Here is an 18,595-nt window from a genome sequence, read left to right on the forward strand (position 1 = left end):
AGCTCAGACTTCCCAGGTGTGCAATCTACGCATGGGGCAGAACGCTGACTGTAGGAGAGCAGGTACAGGCAGTAACAGATCCTGGGCTTTGGCCAAGGTTAGTGAACCACTGCCCCTTGAATAAACCACTGCATTTGTCAGGCTGACATTTGCACATCTGTACTAGTCATTGGCCTTGGCAAACTAGGACAAGGGAAAAACTCTTTGTGGGGATCAGGTTGTTCCCCACCCTGGGAGAGGGAGATGACAGTGTGAGGGCTGGTGGGGCTTCTGTCATGTGAACACCAACTTGATGTGCCCCACGGAAGGGAGGGGTGACTCCGCTGGTGAAGAATGGCTACCAAGGATACGGAAAAGCAGTTGGATACCTTGCCCACACCCCGCCCAAAGGTCCAGATTAGGGTCTGGTGAACAGTTGCTGTTGGTCTTGTACCCTTCCCTCATGATACTGCCTCTCGTCCATGACACTCACTGCACAGAAGCAGGATGGGGCTCCTCAGCAAGGAGCTTGAGGTGCGTGGGCAAACAAAGGCATCCTGGCTCCACCCAGGGGAACCCACCAGGATGTGCAATGGCTTGCATAGCCTAGGGCTCCCTCCCAGGGAGCAGGGGTGCCCCTACCACTTTTCAGCACTCAGGGACGACCTCCTATGGGACAGGCCCTGTACTAGGAGCAAGAAGATGAGCCAGATCCTGCCCGGCCCTCCAGGAGCCCATGAATCTAGAGGGAGGCCAATGACAGCCAAAAGCAGCACCCGGTTAGAGCCACGGACAGACCCCGACACAGCCTGGGTTCAGGGAAGCCCCCCTGCTCCCCACGAAGACCTTACATTTGAGCTGAGGCCTTGGGATGAAAAGAGAGTAGAGAGCTAAGAAAAAAGAAAAAAAAAGCGAAAGAAAGAAAAAGGAAGGAAGGGGTACAGGGAGTGCAATCCACGGGAGCGAAAGGTCTCAGTGCACGGTTCCTTTGAGAAGCGTGGGGTGAGGAGACACAGCTAAAGATGCTTACAGGGCCCACCAAGGCCCATGCACCACACTAGGGAGCCTGATGTCATCTGCTACAGTCAGGAGCACAGGGGAGCGACGCATATTTGCACTTGGAAAAAAAAAAAAAAACCCAGCTTGCTGGAGGAAGTACAGACTAGAGCAGTGGGATGGGTTGGGTGCACCACCCAGGGGAGGAGATGGCAATGCCCGAGGCCAGTGATTGTCAACTGTGTCTTGAGAGGAAGCCGAGGTATGCCTTGAAATTTTTTACAGATCATCAATTAAATTATTTTTGAAAGAAGTTCAAAGCACAGGAAGTATATTCTTTTTTTCCTTGATCAACATAATTTATGTGTGGGGGAGGTGGGTGGGTGCAAGGGGAACTTAACCATAGGTTTAAGCTGCATGGTGAGATAAAAAAAGGTTGAAAAACACTGCCCTAGGCCATTGCCATTCGCTCTCTTTCCGAAGAGGAAAACAGAGAAAAGCCTAGGGCCTACTCCCCTCATCCCTTTGCCATCAGCCTCAGTCTGTCTGCCCCACATCAGGGGCAGCTGTGCTCCAAGGCCAGGAGGGGCCAGCCTGGCGCGGCTGCTTCTTGTGCTCCTGGGTCTCTGCATTCTCTTGCTGGCCTTGCACGTCACTGCCTGGCCCTCCTGCCACTTGTCTAAGGCCCAGGGTCCCCGGGCCAGGGTGTGCCCCACCACACCAGCACAGCGAGCCCAGCAGAGAGTGGAAAGCACATGGGCTCTGGGGTCTAACAGAACTGCTTTCCAAGCCCAGCTCCTTGCTATGGCATCAAGGCTCAATGCTCCCAGCTCTTCCTGCCAAACAGTGACAGCACTGTTGGTCAGCTCCCCGCACTTCCACTGGGATCATGAGAAGTAATGTGTCTAGAGCAGAGGTCCTCAAACTTTTTTTTTTTTTTTTTTTGTAGTTTTTGGCCGGGGCTGGGTTTGAACCCACCACCTCCAGCATATGGGGCCAGTGCCTTACTCCTTTGAGTCACAGGTGCCGCCCAGGTCCTCAAACTTTTTAAACAGGGAGTCAGTTCACTGTCCGTTAGACCATTGGAGGGCCAGACTATAGTTTTTAAAAAAACTATGAACAAATTCCTATGCACACTGCACATATCTTATTTTGAAGTAAAAAAAACAAAATGGGAACAAATACAATCACATCGCCTCAGGTGGCCCGTGGGCCGTAGTTTGAAGGACTCCTGGACTCTAGAGGGCTTTAGCACTGTGCCTGGGACACAGTTGTAGCTACTTCTTTGCAAATGGAGAAACTGAGGTAGCAAGAGAAGTAGTGACTTTCCTGGGATGGTAGTTTTCTAGTCCAGGACTCAGGGCCCTACCCTATTCATAGCCTGGGTGCCCGCCCATGGGCAGATGAGGAGATCGCTTGCACTGGGTGCCACTCTGCCTGTGTCCCTTCTAGAAGGAGGACACAGGCAAAAGCTTGAACAGGCTAGGGCAATCGGTTCCCATGGGGTGCTCAGAGGGTAGCCTTGGAGAGCAGGTCTGGCTGTTTCCCAAGGGCAGGACTATCCCGTTCACAGTGTGACACTCGCTGGGTCTGCGCTGCCGTGCAGTGCTGGCACTGAGCTGGCCCTCGGGAGATCTGGGCTGAGTGGGCCCAAATGTGTTTGCTTTCAAAGCTGCCTTCACTAGCTCAGTCATCCAACTAGGCCCTTAGCATCAGACAGCCCAGCAGATGTGCCCAGCAGACAAGCCCTGGTAAGAGCAAAAGGCCCGCCAGGTCCTGGCAGCCTTGGAGGAAGCAGGCAGTGCTGGGCAATTCAGGCTGTTGGACAAATGGCTGCCAGGGCCCAGCTATGCTCACGGGGCCCAGCTGTCCTTTGTGGGGCTTCCATGGTATAGCAGCCCAATGGCCCCTTTTGGCTACTTTTCAAAGCAGAGGGCCTTCTAAGAGGGTTCTGGGAAGCAAGGCCAGGACTCCTGGGTTGTCATAAATCTTTTAATCACAGTAAATGAAGAAAACATTGTAACGGTGAAGTCCTGTGGTGAGGGTTCCTTTTCATTTAGGGATTTGCAACAACAGAAACACCTGAGACTAAAATTCAGACAGCTAAGTACACAAATTAATGACCATTTATTTCCAAAGGTGATTGCAGAAATCATTTCAGTACAATCAAAAGGTTTTACAAAATGGAGAAAACACATTACAAAACACCCCAAGAGGTGAGCAAACTGGTGGGGGTACAGAGCGCCCAAGAACCAGCCAGAAAAAAAGACTCACCCTGCTGCTGTTTCGGGGAATTACAAAGACTGGTTCTGAAAGGGAGCCCCTGTGTGTGTGTGGTGGGGGGCGGAGTGGGGGGCAGAGTGGGGTCTACACAGTACACAGCAATCCCAGCTTGGAAGCAAGAAAGGACGGGGTGCGGGCAGGGTAAGAGGGAGGGGCAGAGGCATTTGCCAAGTTTCTGGAAGAAATAATTACAGGTCAGCCTATCATTAGTACAATGTAACTGAAGAATTCTTTCAAACAGAACACAAAATTGACACCAAAAGAAAGCAAGAGTTTCCAAAACAACAGCTTTGTTTGAAAAGACTTGTTTTGTTGGGTTTTCATGGGGTTCTGTCCTGTTTTTTGCCATGAGCAGCAAACCAGTGTACAAAAAAAGTCACAGACAAGAGCAACAACAAGCTACTAGGTTTTCCTGAGCACGAATGGGCTCACTCTATATACACAAGGGGAAGGCTCCCTCCCTCTCGCTGACTCTACCCAGGGTGAGGGCAGGTTGGGCAGTGAGGGTAGCCCCTTCCCAGCCCAGGGTCTTGCCATGGAGCCCACGAGGGCCTTCTGGAAACCTCTGTATACCTGCTCTGGACTGACCTCAACCAGCATCAGTGTCTTTTCCAACAGCAGCACACACAATCCTTTATTCCTCATCCCCCACCTCCTCTTCAGCAGAAACCAGATGATTCTGGGTCAATGTCTACAAACCCTGGGAAATCTTTTTGGCAGAGGGAGGAGGAGAAAGGGCCCTCCGCCATCCTCTGGGGCATCAGCTCATCCCCAGAACACTGCCCCTCCCTACCTCACACCAGTGCCCGGAGACCTGCTGACTGAAAATTGCTTTCTATGGGGAGCTGCATCCATTTCCCAAGACTCTGAAATACCAATGATCACAAATATTGAAGTCCTGATGGAGGCTGTAGCAAAATGGATGCGGGATGACCCAACTGCTAGACTGAGGTACTGTATGACAAAGTGCACCGATTGTCCCGGTTAGGCCAGTGACCCTGTGAGTAGTTTCTGTGAATGCAATGAAGTCCAAGGAGAAAGAGAGGCTGCTGACTTGGGGAGACTGAGTCTGTGGCTTTGGAACCCCACGTGCGCTTGCAGCTAACAGAGGAACATGTCACTGTGCCTCCAGGAGGAAGACGCGCCAGATTGTCTTTGGTGTACACTCAGGGTGGGGAGGGCTGCAGGCAGGTGTGACCATCTCTCTGCTGTTCAGAGTGGAAGCTGTGAGCTGACAAGCTCTGCAGAATGTTCTCAGCAGCCCAGATACTCGGCCAAGCCTACCTAAGGGGCTTGAGGGAATGCTCTTTTCCCTTCCTAGGGCTGTTTGAAAGGAAACCGTCCTCTACTCCAAACACACTCTCACACAGGCAGAGCTCCCACACACTGGCAAATGGCATATGGAAACTTGGCCAGGGTATTTGAGGAACTGCCTTGGCACTCATGGGAAAGCTTTAGGGAGGAGCTGGGAAGTCTGGGTGTCAATGGTCTTTGGGTGTGCAAACTGTAGTTTCTCCCTCACTCCTGTCCCAAAGCTGGGGCAGTAGGAGGTGGGCTTCTGGGCAGGTGTGGGGCTACCTGCTAAGGCAGCCTGCCAGGGGTCTGCCCAGGTTACCTCTATCCACATGGGCTTAGCCAAAGGTAAGAGCAAGACAAAGACCAGTTCAGATGTCTGCTGCTCCCCTAGTACAGGACACACCTGCCCACAGAGCCTGTGGACTGGGCCCACTCTCTGTTACTTCAACCTACATGTTTCGGAGCCAACCTGGTCCCCAGAACCCCTGTACTTCGCTTTCACTCTGCCACACCCCCGACAGGTATCTCTGTCTCTCATCTGCTCGTGCCAGGCATGTGGCTTTCACTTTATTTCTCTACTTTTGAGCACCCGAAAGTGCCCACCAGAATGGGGTGCTGTGCTATAGCCAGGGCAAAGGTGAGCTCTGGGAGGCATCCCAGTGTGGGGAGAGATTGCGTGGCCTCTCAAGCTGTGCCATGCCACAGAGACGGGGAGGAGGAGAGGGCCTACACTGTCATATCACCGTGGCATTCCAGAGCTGATCCCCAGCTCAGGTGCTGATTATGAGCCTCCGGCAACTCCATGTTCTAATAGGGGACAGGACAGGCCCCCAGGGGCTCCTCCCACGATCTCTGTCCAACCTGTCCTTTTGTAAAGAGGCCAAGGGGCAGTGAGGCCTTGTACATTCCCTCACTTGCCATTCCTATACACGGTGGTGTGATGGCAGCCGGGCTCTACCCAGCCACTAAAGAGATGCCTCTTTGGGGGACAACTGTAGGGTAAGAAGCACTAAGAAAAGCTTGGCCCATCTCTCGAAGAGGGAAGAAAACAAAGATGACCCGTCACAAGGAGCTCCTGGGGAGCAAGAGCACGCAATGTTCTCCCCACTGGCGCCACCTGCCACATGCCCTGGGGACTGATCATCTGAGTGCCAGCGGGTCTCTGCCACAGCGCAGTCGCTCCCAAGGCTGCTTCCCTGGGTCTCAGATCACTCCAGAGAGACTCTCTGCTTTCTGCTGCTTCCTGCAGGTCCATTTGCTAAAATCATGACCACTGAGTCACTAAAGCTCAATGTAGGTCTAATACAGTCAAACTTAAAATACTGGGACTGGCCTAGGGCAACTGAGTCACCTAGGGTGGGGAAGGGGAGGCTCATCGGTGGTCACTGAATGATCTCTTCTGTTCTTAGGCAGATATGGCCCTAATACTAAGAGTCAACAAGGAGTCAGCCAATGCCCACTCTCTGCCTCCCGATTTTGAGGCCCCTGACTGAACTAAAGTCCTTCGACAATAGTTCCTCCTTTCAAAGCACTTGAACTTCCACCTGCAGGGATCTGGTTCCTTGGCAGCCCCCTTTTGACCTAGACCTGGGCTTTTGGAGGGAGGTGTACAGGGTGGAAAACATGTGATGCTCCCCACATGAAACAATTCAGCACTGAGTCTGCCTCCACTGAAGCATTCGGGCACTCAGGAAACAACACTGCCGCTGACATCCCCTGTAAGATCAACACACGGATCTACAGAAGCCCTTCCACCAACAGGCCCTGACGCAAGGGCTCTCCACACACAAACATCCCCAAGACCAGCCACCCAGCTCCAGCTCATTCTTCCCTAAAGCTGCCTTAGAGAGAGAGATAAAGCGCGCACGAGCAAGAGAAAGAACACAAGAGAATACATTTAAGGGGCACTCGAGATTAAAATGGTATCTCCTACCAACATTGAACTCAAATGGAGTGTATGGTTCAAATCACAGTTTTCTCAAGTTACCACTTATGTTGATTAATTTCTGTGCTCATTTCTGATTAGGATGTGATGTAGGTCAGTCCCCAGCTCTTGCAGGCAGATTTTCCACAGGGTGCTGCCTAGTGCTATGTTGCATGTTGACCCTCTTCGCTTTGGATTTGTCACTGCAATAGACCTCCAAACCCCTCAATGAAATCTGGCCATTGGGTGGACTGACACTCCTACCTCCCACCCAAGGCAGCACCCTTGTAGGGAGTGGCTGGCTGGCTGCTTGCTTTGAGTCATGGGACACCAGTGGGAAGGATCTGGCTGGCTCTATTTTGACCAGGAGCTGGGAAATCCCTTGGCTCTGGGTTTGCCGCTGGTATAGAAAAGAAAGCCTCAGCCCCCTGACAGTGGGGCCTGTGCTGGAGACCAAAGGGGAGCCCAGTATAAGCCTGGAGGTCCCTGGCAGTGGAGAGATGAAACACAGCCCCATCTTGCTGCTTTGATGCCCAAAGAACTAGTGCTTGTTGTTCCCTTTCTCCTCAACCAGCTGTTGTTAAAGCACCAACAAGCAGAGCGGAAGAGCCACTGACTCCGATCTCCCCATGTAAGGCCACTAGGAGCAGAGAGAAAGAGCCAACGGGAAGGAGGGAAAATCCAGGTCCCAGCACTATACCCCAGGTTCACGGAGGCTTCCTGAAGGGAAGAGCTGGGGAAGGAAGAATGGTGGAAGAAAGGGACAGAGAGAAGGAAAAAGAAATACACCAAACATCCTACTGCCCTCTCCCATGATTTCATCAAGAACTGGGTGTTCTCCAAGTCAAGTCGGGACTTGCTTCCTCAGGGAGAAAAAAAAAAAAAACCCCAAAAAACAAGCACCTTCAGTCTATTTTCTTGGCTGGAAGCCGGAGCAAATCCAGCAGATATTTACACAAGGGCCCAGCCATGTATGAGAACAGGATGACCAGCTTCCCGTGGGTCATGGTCATGATAGTCTGGTGTCCCGAGGCCCAGATGCGATACCAGGGGCCGTAGAATGGGTCTGAGATGGCCGGACACAGCATGTTGTTCAAATTCACTTCGGTGACCTGCAGGGACAAGGGAGGTAGAGTGAGCGTTCGCCATCCTTAGGCTTTCTCTGGCTTCTGCCAGTTCAGCCATCTCTACCTAATGGGGAACTAGACAAGGAGGGATTGACCAATCCCCGCCTGTTCACAGAGGAATTTCTTCTCTCCCCTGGGTTTTCTGAGTGAGTCAAGGCTAGAACCCTCTGGAAGTGACGGGAGAAGGCTGTCCGGTGAAAAAGCTGTTCAGTTTTGTTCAGTCTTGCCTTCCAGTTGGGCCCAGAGCCCGGTGCCATTCCTAAGCATCTGCTTTGTGCCTGGTCCCTGGAGAGGTGTCATGGGCTAGAAGTGCAGTCAACGGCGTGGTCCCTGCCTCTCCGTAACTGGCAGTCAACTAAGTGGGGGTGATCGGTTTACATTTGACCTCAAACCAGACGGTGCTCACTGAGTTTTACGTACCATGAGGAGGTCTGAGGAGAACAGAGTGGGGGCTGAGTCCTCAGAGAAGATTTCATGAGGGAAATGGCACCTGAATGGACTCATGGAAGATGGATTGGGGGTTATGGTGAGGAATGGGGTGAAAGCAAAGCCTTCCTTGGAGGCCAGCATGGCCTGAGCATGGCATGTAGGGTGACATGAGCACACTGACGCCTCTGGAATCAAGGATCCCAGTGGCCAGCAGCGAGAGGCAAGGTGTGAACGTCATGCTGCCTCCTCCCACGGGCGCAAGGAGCATTCACACTGCTGGCAAGGAGCTCAGACTACCCCTGGCAAACCAGAACAGAGTCATACACCAGGGTGGGGAACAGAAAGTGACTGGTTCTCAAAAGGCGCTGGGGACATAGCTTACATGCCCTAGTTATGCTAGGTTGCGCGAGGCTCCACACAGCAAATGCTATATTAATGCTACTCGCACGCAAAACCAGACATGCCACTCCTGTCCCGAGGACGGCCACGGCACCTGCCTTCCAAAGCCCTTCAAGCCCGTTCACGTTAAAGACAAGTCCTCACCACTTCTCAGGGAGGTTGGGGCTTTGAATACCATGTCACAGAGAGGCAGAGAACTCTCTGCCCTCGAGGGTGAGGTGACTCACTCAGAACAGTCACAGAGCCAGGACTTGAACTTGGGTCTCCGGACCCCCAGCCCCAGCCTCGAGCTCTTCTATTCACTTTGCCACTGATATATGCCCTTGCACTCAGCAATCTTGGGCTCTGGATAACTCAATTACTGAGTCCAATCATTCTTCACACTCCAGGCAGTTCTAAACACCCCAGAACACCACAGGGTTCCCCAACACCACACTTCTGCTGGCCACACAGCTCAGGGCAGAGCCCAGCCTTCAGGACCCATGAGCGGGCTCAGGATAATACCAAGGTCAGAAGCCTCCCCCAGGCCCAGAGCCAGGGCCCTGCCTCCCCATTGGGTCCACAGCCAGCCACTTTCCCATGGCAGCTCACTGTTTGCGACTCAAGCGCCCATGAGTGAAGGGCATCGTTGCCTCCCCAGGGATGAAATCGTCATTACTGAAGGATTCAGAAAACTCTTTGGAGAGGTCAAGGCTGTGGATCATAAATCAGCAACCCAGACACAACAATCTGACATCCTGGCCTTTAGCATCTCGGATTTTCAAAACAATACCATACACCAGCGCCAACCAGGATTATCAAGATTTATGGAGAACTCCAAACAGAGGGGATAGAAGGGGATATAACCACACTTACCAGGCCGAGGATCTGCAAGACGCTGAAGTGATAAAAGAACATGAGTCCAGTTGAGAGAAGAGCCCACCGGAAACTGCTGAGGGGCTCTGGGGTATAAGCACCTGGAGGAAGAGGGGAGATGGTGAGACAGCAGCAATTGTGACCCACTTCTCGTCCTTTGCCCACAAGGGTGCAGGTAGTGAGGTCACAGCTGCAACCTGAGCATCCCTTTTGCTGATCAGTGACAGCTACTCAAGAGACAGTCCCGCTGATTAGCTGGGTACTTAAATCAGCCCTTTCCTGACCTCTCTTCTGCCACTTGATGCTGGGGTCATTACAAAGAGAAGATTTTTTATTTTTTGCAGTTTTTTTGGCCAGGGCCAGGTTTGAACCCACCACCTCCGGTATATGGGGCCGACACCCTCCTCCTTGAGCCAAGGTACCACCCAAGAAGATTTTTTTTTTTAATAAAAGGACATATTAGGGTGGCACCTATAGCTCAAGGAGTGGGGCACCGGCCCCATATATCAGGGGTGGTGGGTTCAAACCTGGCCCTGGCCAAAAACTGCAAAAAAAAAAAAAGGACATATTATAATAAAAAGAAATTTTGAAAATGTTAAAAAGTAGAAACAAGATGGAAGAAAAGAAGAAAAACACCCCCAAACACTCTGCTACCAGTTTGCAACCACTGGCAACACCTGGGTTTGTTTCCTTGGTCATTTTCTCTACGCTGGAGGATTTTCTTTCTGTCTCTCTTTGAAAATATTAATTACAATCTTACCACATATACTTGTGTATCCTTCATTTCCCCCATTTATTTTTTCACGTTTTTAAAGACATATGTCACTGAGGAACTATGGCACGGTGGTTGAGAATGTTAACTTTGAAGGCAGACAGATTTAAGTTTAAATCTTGACGCTACCACTTACTGACTGCAGGATCCTGGAAAAGTTTAAACAACTTCCCCAATCTCAGTTTGCTTGCCCAGGAGATGAAGATAATGCTACTACCTACTTGCTTTGCATCGTTGTGAGGGGTAAATGAAACAATATAGCGAGCAAGTCTTAGTTCAGGGTATGGTACCATCGAAGTGGTTCAATGGGTGTTAGATGCTGTCATCATCATCCCAACTATTCACATAATAGAAAAATGTACCATATCCAATGGTGGTGCAATTTCTTAACTACTGAACGAGCCTTTCCACCACCCAGGAACACCCAAAATGATATATTCTCCTAACATCACTGCCAGGAACTACCATCCCAGTAGGCTTCTATGTATGCCACAGCTTGCAGAGCAGGGCCATGGTTTCTAGGATGCTACAAGTGTCACTCTGCATGGGGCAAGGGGATGCTAAGAAATGAAAGACACCTGGAACCCCCCAGCTCAAGCAAGTGGGGGTGATATCACATCCTGGGGTACTATTTTTCCCAGTCAGACTTTCACTGGTGCATCTATTCCTTCAATAGTTACAAGGCTTCTAGAATATACTCCAAGCCCTGTGCAAAGTTTTGGGGATGGGAAGTAAGGAAGATAGGCTCCCTGTGGGCTCAGACTCACAATTAACAATTATAACACAGCGTGGTTGGTGGGATGACTAAGGTCTGTGACACCTGTTATGAGAAGACAAGGCTCAGGCGGGTGGGAGAGAGAATTCTTTCTGGCAGAGGGAGCATTGAAGTGGAGTCCTGAAGGACAAATAGGACCTCAGGAGGAGCCTGGGCATTTCAAAGCAGCAGCCTGAATGGAGGCAGGTATGAGTGAGGCAATCCAGAGAGCTGTGGGCGAGACACAGTGGAGAGTGTGATGTGGGCAGTGAACAGACTCAGAGGTCGGCAGGGCTGGTCTGCTCCAGGCTGGGTCATGTAGACCTTCGGAGCCATCCTGAGGGTGTCAGGCTTCATCTTCTGCAGCAGGGCCATGAACTCAAATGCCTCAAGTATCAGACAGGTGATCAGACATGTGACCAGGATCTCAGAGACATTGGAGGTGCTGGAGATAGGTAAACCCAAGAGCCTCTGCCATTTCTAAAGGGGGAAACTGACACTCAGCTCTATTCAGTCGTTGCCCTACAGGGATGTGGGTCTAGAGTCACTAGTTTATTCACTTTTGCAAGAAGAGCCAGAAATAAGAACTTTTATGTGGAATTTCCTGATTTTTTAAAATGTTGGCAAGTAATTCAAAGTGTTTTAAGAACATTCAATGTACCAACCAAAACATGTCTTCTGGATGGATTTCAGCCCATGGGTGGCCAGCTTTGAGCTCTGCTGTGGAGCCATAGAGTGCAGGGGGAGGTTCGAAGCAGGAAACTGATGTGATCACACGTGTGCTTGCACGCTGGCCAGTACGTAAGGGATGTACTGGACCAGAGAGAGAAGAGGCAGAGAGACTGGTAAGGAGACTGCTGCAGGAGCCCGAAGGTAACAGCGGTGATGTTGGAGAAGAGTGTGTGTGTGCTTGGGGGCGGGGGGAGATTACTACGACTTGGAAGAAGACCGGATGCTGGGGGGTTAGGGAGAGGAAGGATCTTGGAAGACCCCCAGGATGCTGGCTTGGACGTCACTGGGTATTGTTATGGAAAATGGAGAAAAAGGTAGATTGGGGCAGAGGATAGGGAAATGATGAGGCCTAGTTTAGACATGTTGAAACTGAGGTGTCAACAGACTATCATGTAGAAATGTGTCTTTCTTGGCTGGCTATCCTCCAAGGCATAGAGTGTGGAGGGTGAGACCATGGGTCTGCAAACAGAGGTTTGCAAATCCTGGCCCCATAGCTTATGAACCTTGGAGCTTTGGGCCAGTCTCAGGATCTCTTTTTGTTTTTTTTTGTTTTGTTTTGTTTTTGTAGAGACAGAGTTTCACTTTATGGCCCTCGGTAGAGTGCCGTGGCCTCACACAGCTCACAGCAACCTCCAACTCCTGGACTTAAGCAATTCTCTTGCCTCAGCCTCCTGAGTAGCTGGGACTACAGGTGCCCGCCACAACACCTGGCTATTTTTTTGTTGCAGTTCGGCTGGGGCTGGGTTTGAACCCGCCACCCTCAGTATATGGGGCCGGCACCTTACTGACTGAGCCACAGGTGCCGCCGGATCTCTTGAACTCAGTTCTACTCATCTAAAAAATGGGGCAGCATTGCCTAATTCACAGGTTGTTGGAGAGATGAGATGCACGTCAAAATTATAGTACTGTATCTGGGACTTAACAAATGCTGATTATTTTCATTACTATGAGCCACAAACTCCATGATGGAGCTGAGCATCCAGATGTAGGTTTCACCAGCACATAGTGGCAACTGAAGTCATGGGAACATATGCAGACTGAGAGAGGAAGAAGGCCAGAGGCAGAATGCCAAGGAACACCATGTAAGGATGGAATGTGGAGGGGAGAAGAGGAAGGAGATGGGGTGACTAAAGCTAGGGTGGGGGGGTCTTTTGTGGGGAAGCTCAGGCTTGTTCTAGGAACAAGAGGGAGGCTCATGGCACGAATGAATCAGAAGGCCCTTGCAAGACATAGGTGTCATCCCTCCATTTTATAGATGGAGAAACTGAGGTTGGGAGACAGACAGTTTTATAGCCAAAATCATAGCAGTGGAGCACTGAAGAAAAAGACTCTCAGACACTGCTAGGGGACCGAATGCTTGATGCAGCAGCTCGCCAGGTTGGATCGCCTCTTTCCTCGTCTACCTACCCCTCTAGACCGAGTGCACCTTAGCGTCCAGCACAGGGCTTGGTGGGTGAAAACTCACTGGACATCCACTTCGGGCGTGTGCACATTCCTGTCTGCAGAGTGTGTGTGAACTGGGCACCGTGCTGTCACCCACACAGGACAAGAGGGGACCTGGAGGACAGGCAGGTATTTAGAGTTCCACCATGTTCCCCAGGTGTCCATTCCTTCCAGCCTCTGCTCAGCTCCCCCTACTGGCAGCTGAGAAGCAGTGACAGGCCCGTGAGCCAGGTGGTGACTGCAGAAAAAGGAGTGTGTCAAAGGGTGTGTCCTCAGCCGGGAGGCAGCTTGTCACCCTGTCCAGGGGAAAGCAGGCCCCTCATCGAGCTCCTCCCCTTTCCCACCCTATGTTATGGGAAAGGGACACTCAGACACCAGCAGGGGACACGTTTCTCAGTGCTGTCACTGCCCCGTGCCTAAGCCACCCTGGCTTTGGTGCCATTCACTCTGTGCTGCGTCCTCCACCCCGTATCAGTTCCCTGAGGGAGGGGCTGTTTCTGAATCACCTCTTCATGTCCAGCACCTGCTACACAGTAAGTACTCAAAAAATAATCACCGCCATGGGTGAATGAATGCCACAGACCTTCTGAAGAATCTTTAAAGTACAATCCCTTGGCTCAGCAATCCTACTTTGAGGACTACCATCGAATACCTAAAACCCTCACAAGCCACCTTTGTTTGCCAAAAGATATTTATACCTGTTCTATCTATCAGATTGAAAAACTGGAAGCAAATCAAAGAGGGAGATAAAGTAAGTGAACCATGGTACCTAAACATTGTCCAACAGTCTACTGCCATTCTAATGGCAGCCAGACAAGCTATGCACCTGTGTGGAGAAGTTCACAGCTAGCTTAAAAGACAGAATGTCAGCCAGTACATTGATGATAGAAAATACGGTTTTGCAGTTTCGAAACAAAGGCCTTGGGATCAAACAGCTCTGCTTTGAATCCTGGCTCTGCCACTACCGGTAGGAGTGACCTTGGGAAAATTGTGCTGCCTCTCTCTACCTGTTTGACTGTGTGTGGAGTGGAGGTCACATCTACCTCTGAGGGCTGCTGAGTGGGTCAGAGAGATGCGGACAGCAGCTGCTATCTTGATTGCAACAACCATGGCCATCCAAAACCTTATACAAGACAGGAAGAGGAAGGGAATCCTGTGAAGAGGTGATCTTCTCTATGAAGGGGAACTGGGACTGAGGTTTTCCATTGCTCACAATTCCTGTTAGTTCTTTTCATTGCAGAGATGATCAAATATTCAATTTCTTTGAAAGATAAAGAAAAAAAATAAAGCACCCAGAGAATAAATGATCCAGTCTACCTAGATATATATATATGCAAATTGTATGCAAGCCCACATCATTCTCTTTTCTATATACCTGGATATGGCCTTTGGGATTAGCCTAGTGAAAAACCAGATTCCTTCTAAAGGAAAAGAAAAACGTAAGCACTTTCAGAAAAATTATACACATAAAACATTTTTCTACTTCATGGAAAAAAATTGTGACATTTTCTGTTAGCATATTCTATCCTAGGAGGAGAGTAGCTTGTCAGCTGTAAGGTAGGAGGAAACCAAGAAAATAGCTTTGTCTAAAATTGATTTCTGGCTGGGCACGGTGGCTCACACCTGTAATCCTAACACTCTGGGAGGCCAAGGCAGTTGGATCAGCTCAGGAGTTCGAGACCAGCCTGAGCAAGAGTGAGACCCCATTTCTCACTCACTCACCGGGCGTTGTGATGGGCACCTGTAGTACCAGCTACTTGGGAGGCTGAGGCAGGAATAACACTTGAGCCCAGGCATTTGAGATTGCTGTAAGCTATGACACCACGGCACTCTACCGAGGGTGATAAAGTGAAACTCTGTCAAAAATGATTGATTTCTGCAAGAAGGAATCTTTATAAGCCTTGGGGAAAAAGTTAAGTGCACCACCAGTAGCCTAGACCTATCCCCAGAAGTCTCCCAAGTGCCCTTTCTCTCATCCTATAATCCCACCCAGGACGGACTTACACCAAGGAGATGAGCCTGGGCATGGTAGCACCCCATTCTCCAATCTTCTCCCTGATTCCTTAGACTCACTCATTCATGCCACCCATTCATTCAACATCTACTCGGTTCATACTGGGACACTCCACGCCAGGCAGTGGAGATAAAGAGTCAGAGAAAGGCCCTGCCGTCCAGAACTACCTGCAGTTTACAAATGAACAATGAGACACTGTCATAAGGTAAGAGCAGAACGTGATGGGGATGCTGAAGAAGGGTAGCTGCACAAGGTGAGTTCTGAAGAACCAAAAGGAGCTGGGGTAGAGGCTTGAAAAGAAGGAAGGTCTACTCTGAGTAAAGGGTACAGCTTGAGAAAAGATGTGGAGACATAAAACAGCACATTGTTTACGTGCAATTACAAGCAGTTTTGTGTTACTAGAAAGCACAGAATTTCATGAGAAAGGAGATGTGTCAGGAGATGAAGCTGGAGAGACAGGCAGGTGAGGCTGGGTCATGAAGAGCCTTGTTTCCATGCCAGGGAACTTGGCCTTTATCCTACACACAATCAGAAGCCACCGAAGGTTTTACCCAGGGGAGGTAAAAGGGCAGATTTGTGTCTCAGCTAGCTAGACTGCCCTGGCAACAGTGTGAACAATGGGCTGGGGAGGAACATGGCTGAAAATAGGTTCAGGTGCTGCTGTAGTGACATTGATGACTTGGCGATTTGTCAGACATGAAGGAAACATAAGGGTGACTTCCAGGCCTATAACTTCAGAAACTGAGAGGGGGTAATTTAGAGGACAGATGAGCTCAGGTTGGGGCATGCTGACGGCAAATGCCTACAGGTTATTCCAGCAGGCATCTCCAGCGGGCCGGCGATGTCCAGTCTAGAGCTCAGGAGAGGGAGAGGGCCTGGAAACAGAGCTTGGGGTACGGATAAGATCAACAAGGAAGAGTCCACAAAATGTGATTAAAGGACCAAGAACAAAGCTTGAAAAACAGCAACAGTTAAGTGGTGGGCAGAGAGAGGAAGATCTACGAGAAGCCAGAATGAAGACAAAATTAAAAAGGCATGTCCTAGAAGTCAAGAGAACATCAGGTCTCAAGAAGGAAAGGATTGGCTCGGTGCCTATAGCTCAAGAGGCTAAGGCGCCAGCCACATACACCTGAGTTGGCGGGTTCGAATCCAGCCAGGGCCCACCAAACAACAATGATGGCTGCTACCAAAAAATAGCTGGGCGTTGTGGCGGGTGCCTGTAGTTCCAGCTACTTGGGAGGCGGAGGCAGGAGACTCGCTTGAGCCCAGGAGTTGGAGGTTGCTGTGAACTATGATGCCACAGCACTCTACCCAGGGTAACAGCTTGAGGCTCTGTCTCGAAAAAAAAAAAAAAAAGAAGAAGGAAAGGATCGATAATGTTAAATGCTCTATTTATTACACTGGCCAATAAAAAACGTAGCCACTTGCCACATGTAGTTATTTACATTTAAATGAATTAAAATTCAATAACCTTAAGACTCTTGTTCCTTAGTCATGCCAGCCACATTTCAAGTACCCAACAGCCACATATGCCTAAGTGGCCACCATATCGCACAATGCAGGGATAGAACAGTCCCATTATCATAGAAATCTCCAGTGGGAACACACTTCTTTAGAGGGATACAGAAAAGTAAAGGCAAACACTTTCACTGTGTTTGGCAACTGCAGCCACTGGTGATATTTGCAATAGCAATTTCAGGAAAGCAGCAGTGTGGAGCTGAGTGGTGAAAGATGAAGAAAAGTTTTCTAGGTGTACAAGGTAAGGAACGGAATTCCAAGACAGGGGAACAGGACATGCCAAGTCGCAGAGAAGTCACTCGTGTAACTCCCTATATTCTCAATTTCTTCTCTGAACATCCCCCTACATCCTTTTCTTCTTTCTCAACCTAGCTCTCTCCACAAGGAACCTGCTTCATATGTAGCCCCTGAAAGCAGGGACTGATTTTTCTCCTTTGGCCCATGTAGGTTGCGTGGGTGCCATCTTTCTTTTCACTGTTATTCTCAGACCACTGGCCTTCTATGCTCCCTAAAACCCCATCACTACCACACTGTACCATCCACTGTACTTCCCTTTACAGTTATCTAAAGACATATGGGGCACAGCCCTCATTCTTTAAAGACATTAGTAACAGGCTCGGTACCACTCTCTCCAAACCCACTCCTGTCAAATTTCTTTTAACATGTGCCTAGATGAGCCTTCCAGGATCCTGGTATCTCAGTTCCTTGACCTCTTCCCCTCAATGATCATGTCTGAGACCTCATAATTAGGAATATCCATATCCCCTCTCTTCCATCCACCACTTCTATCTTTCCAGCTCACTCCTGCTACCCATGACCCCAATACTTCTTTGACCCCATGGAATGGCAATCCATTGGTCCTACCATCTTTTTGCTGTCCCTCATAGCTCCCACTTCCCTCCTTTTAAATTCCATGGCCCATCACTTTAATTATCCCCCCGCATACACCTTTGACTTCATTGTTCCTCTCGCTATCATACTCATCTGGAAAAAAAACCCAGCCCTGACTGAATCTCAATCACCTCCTTTGCCTTGTTTGTCCCCGCACAGTGAACGTGGCTGGAGAAAAACAGCAGTGCTGATTGTTCTCGCTTCCAATTCGTGATCAACAGACCTCGAGTGCATCCTTCATGTTGCCAGGCAATCATACTATGCTGGCCCAGTCCATTAAGTCTCACATGCTTCTGGGCCACAGTTTAATATCTTCTCCTCTTTTCAACCCTTGAATACTTCTATTCCATCCTCACTCTCGGATGCTCACTGAGATTAAAAGGAATCAGACAAAAACTCCCACAAGCTCTCACAATCACATTTAACTGCCTAACTGCATCAGTGCCTGAGATGCTCTCTCTACCTACGCCTGCCCTCCCCCACCCATAACCACAAATGAACTGCCCAGGGTCCTAGCCAAGGCCAGCCTCTCCCTTTATACTCAGATTCTGTTCCTCTCACCTACCCACCATCACCACCCAGCCGCTATTTCCTCTTTCTTTTACACCACAATTTCTTCTTCTCTCCTGGGTAATTCCCATTAGCATATAAACTACAGGCACTGTTAACAGTTCCCATTCTAAAACAAATCAACCAACACCTAACCTCATACCTCCCTCCAGCCACTTCCTCACTCCTCTGCTCCCCTGTATAGCAAAACTCCTTGAAAGAATTATGTAAACCTGTACTGTCCAAAATGGGAGCTATCAGGCACGTCTGGTTCCTGGGCACTTGAAATGTGGTGAATTTGAACTTAGATGAACCATTAATGTAAAATACATACTGAATTTCAAAGGAAATCTACCAAAAATATCCCAGTAATAATTTTTTCATTAATTACACTGGAATGACAATCTTTTGGATAGACTGGGTTAAATAAGAGAGATTATTGAAATTAATTTCACCTGTTTCTCTATTTTTAACATGACCACTAGAAAATTTTAAATTACGTATGTAGCTCACTGCTTTGTTGTTGTTGTTGTTTTTTTTTTTTTGAGAGAGGGTCTTGTTCTGTTGCCTAGGCTGGCATGCAGTGGCTTGATCATATCTGACCGTAACCTCAAATTCCTGGACTCAGGTGATC

At 49.5% G+C, this 18,595-nt stretch overlaps 1 protein-coding gene across 6 annotated transcripts in view; it reads right to left on the reverse strand.

Annotated features, from left to right (window-relative positions):
* Window positions 1-2,956: 2,956 nt before the first annotated feature.
* TMEM164 (transmembrane protein 164) overlaps window positions 2,957-18,595 on the reverse strand; it is a 216,820-nt gene continuing 201,181 nt past the window's right edge. For all 6 annotated transcript variants that reach the window (XM_053580526.1, XM_053580523.1, XM_053580524.1 and 3 more), the window contains 2 exons: window positions 9,289-9,389; window positions 2,957-7,590 (listed from right to left, as the gene is read on the reverse strand). In XM_053580526.1, coding sequence (XP_053436501.1) covers window positions 7,384-7,590; window positions 9,289-9,389 — 308 coding nt within the window. In that variant the 3' untranslated portion in view covers window positions 2,957-7,383. The remainder of the gene's footprint in view (window positions 7,591-9,288; window positions 9,390-18,595) is intronic.

This window comes from Nycticebus coucang, chromosome X (genome assembly GCF_027406575.1).
Source record: "Nycticebus coucang isolate mNycCou1 chromosome X, mNycCou1.pri, whole genome shotgun sequence".
Classification (NCBI taxonomy): domain Eukaryota; kingdom Metazoa; phylum Chordata; class Mammalia; order Primates; family Lorisidae; genus Nycticebus; species Nycticebus coucang.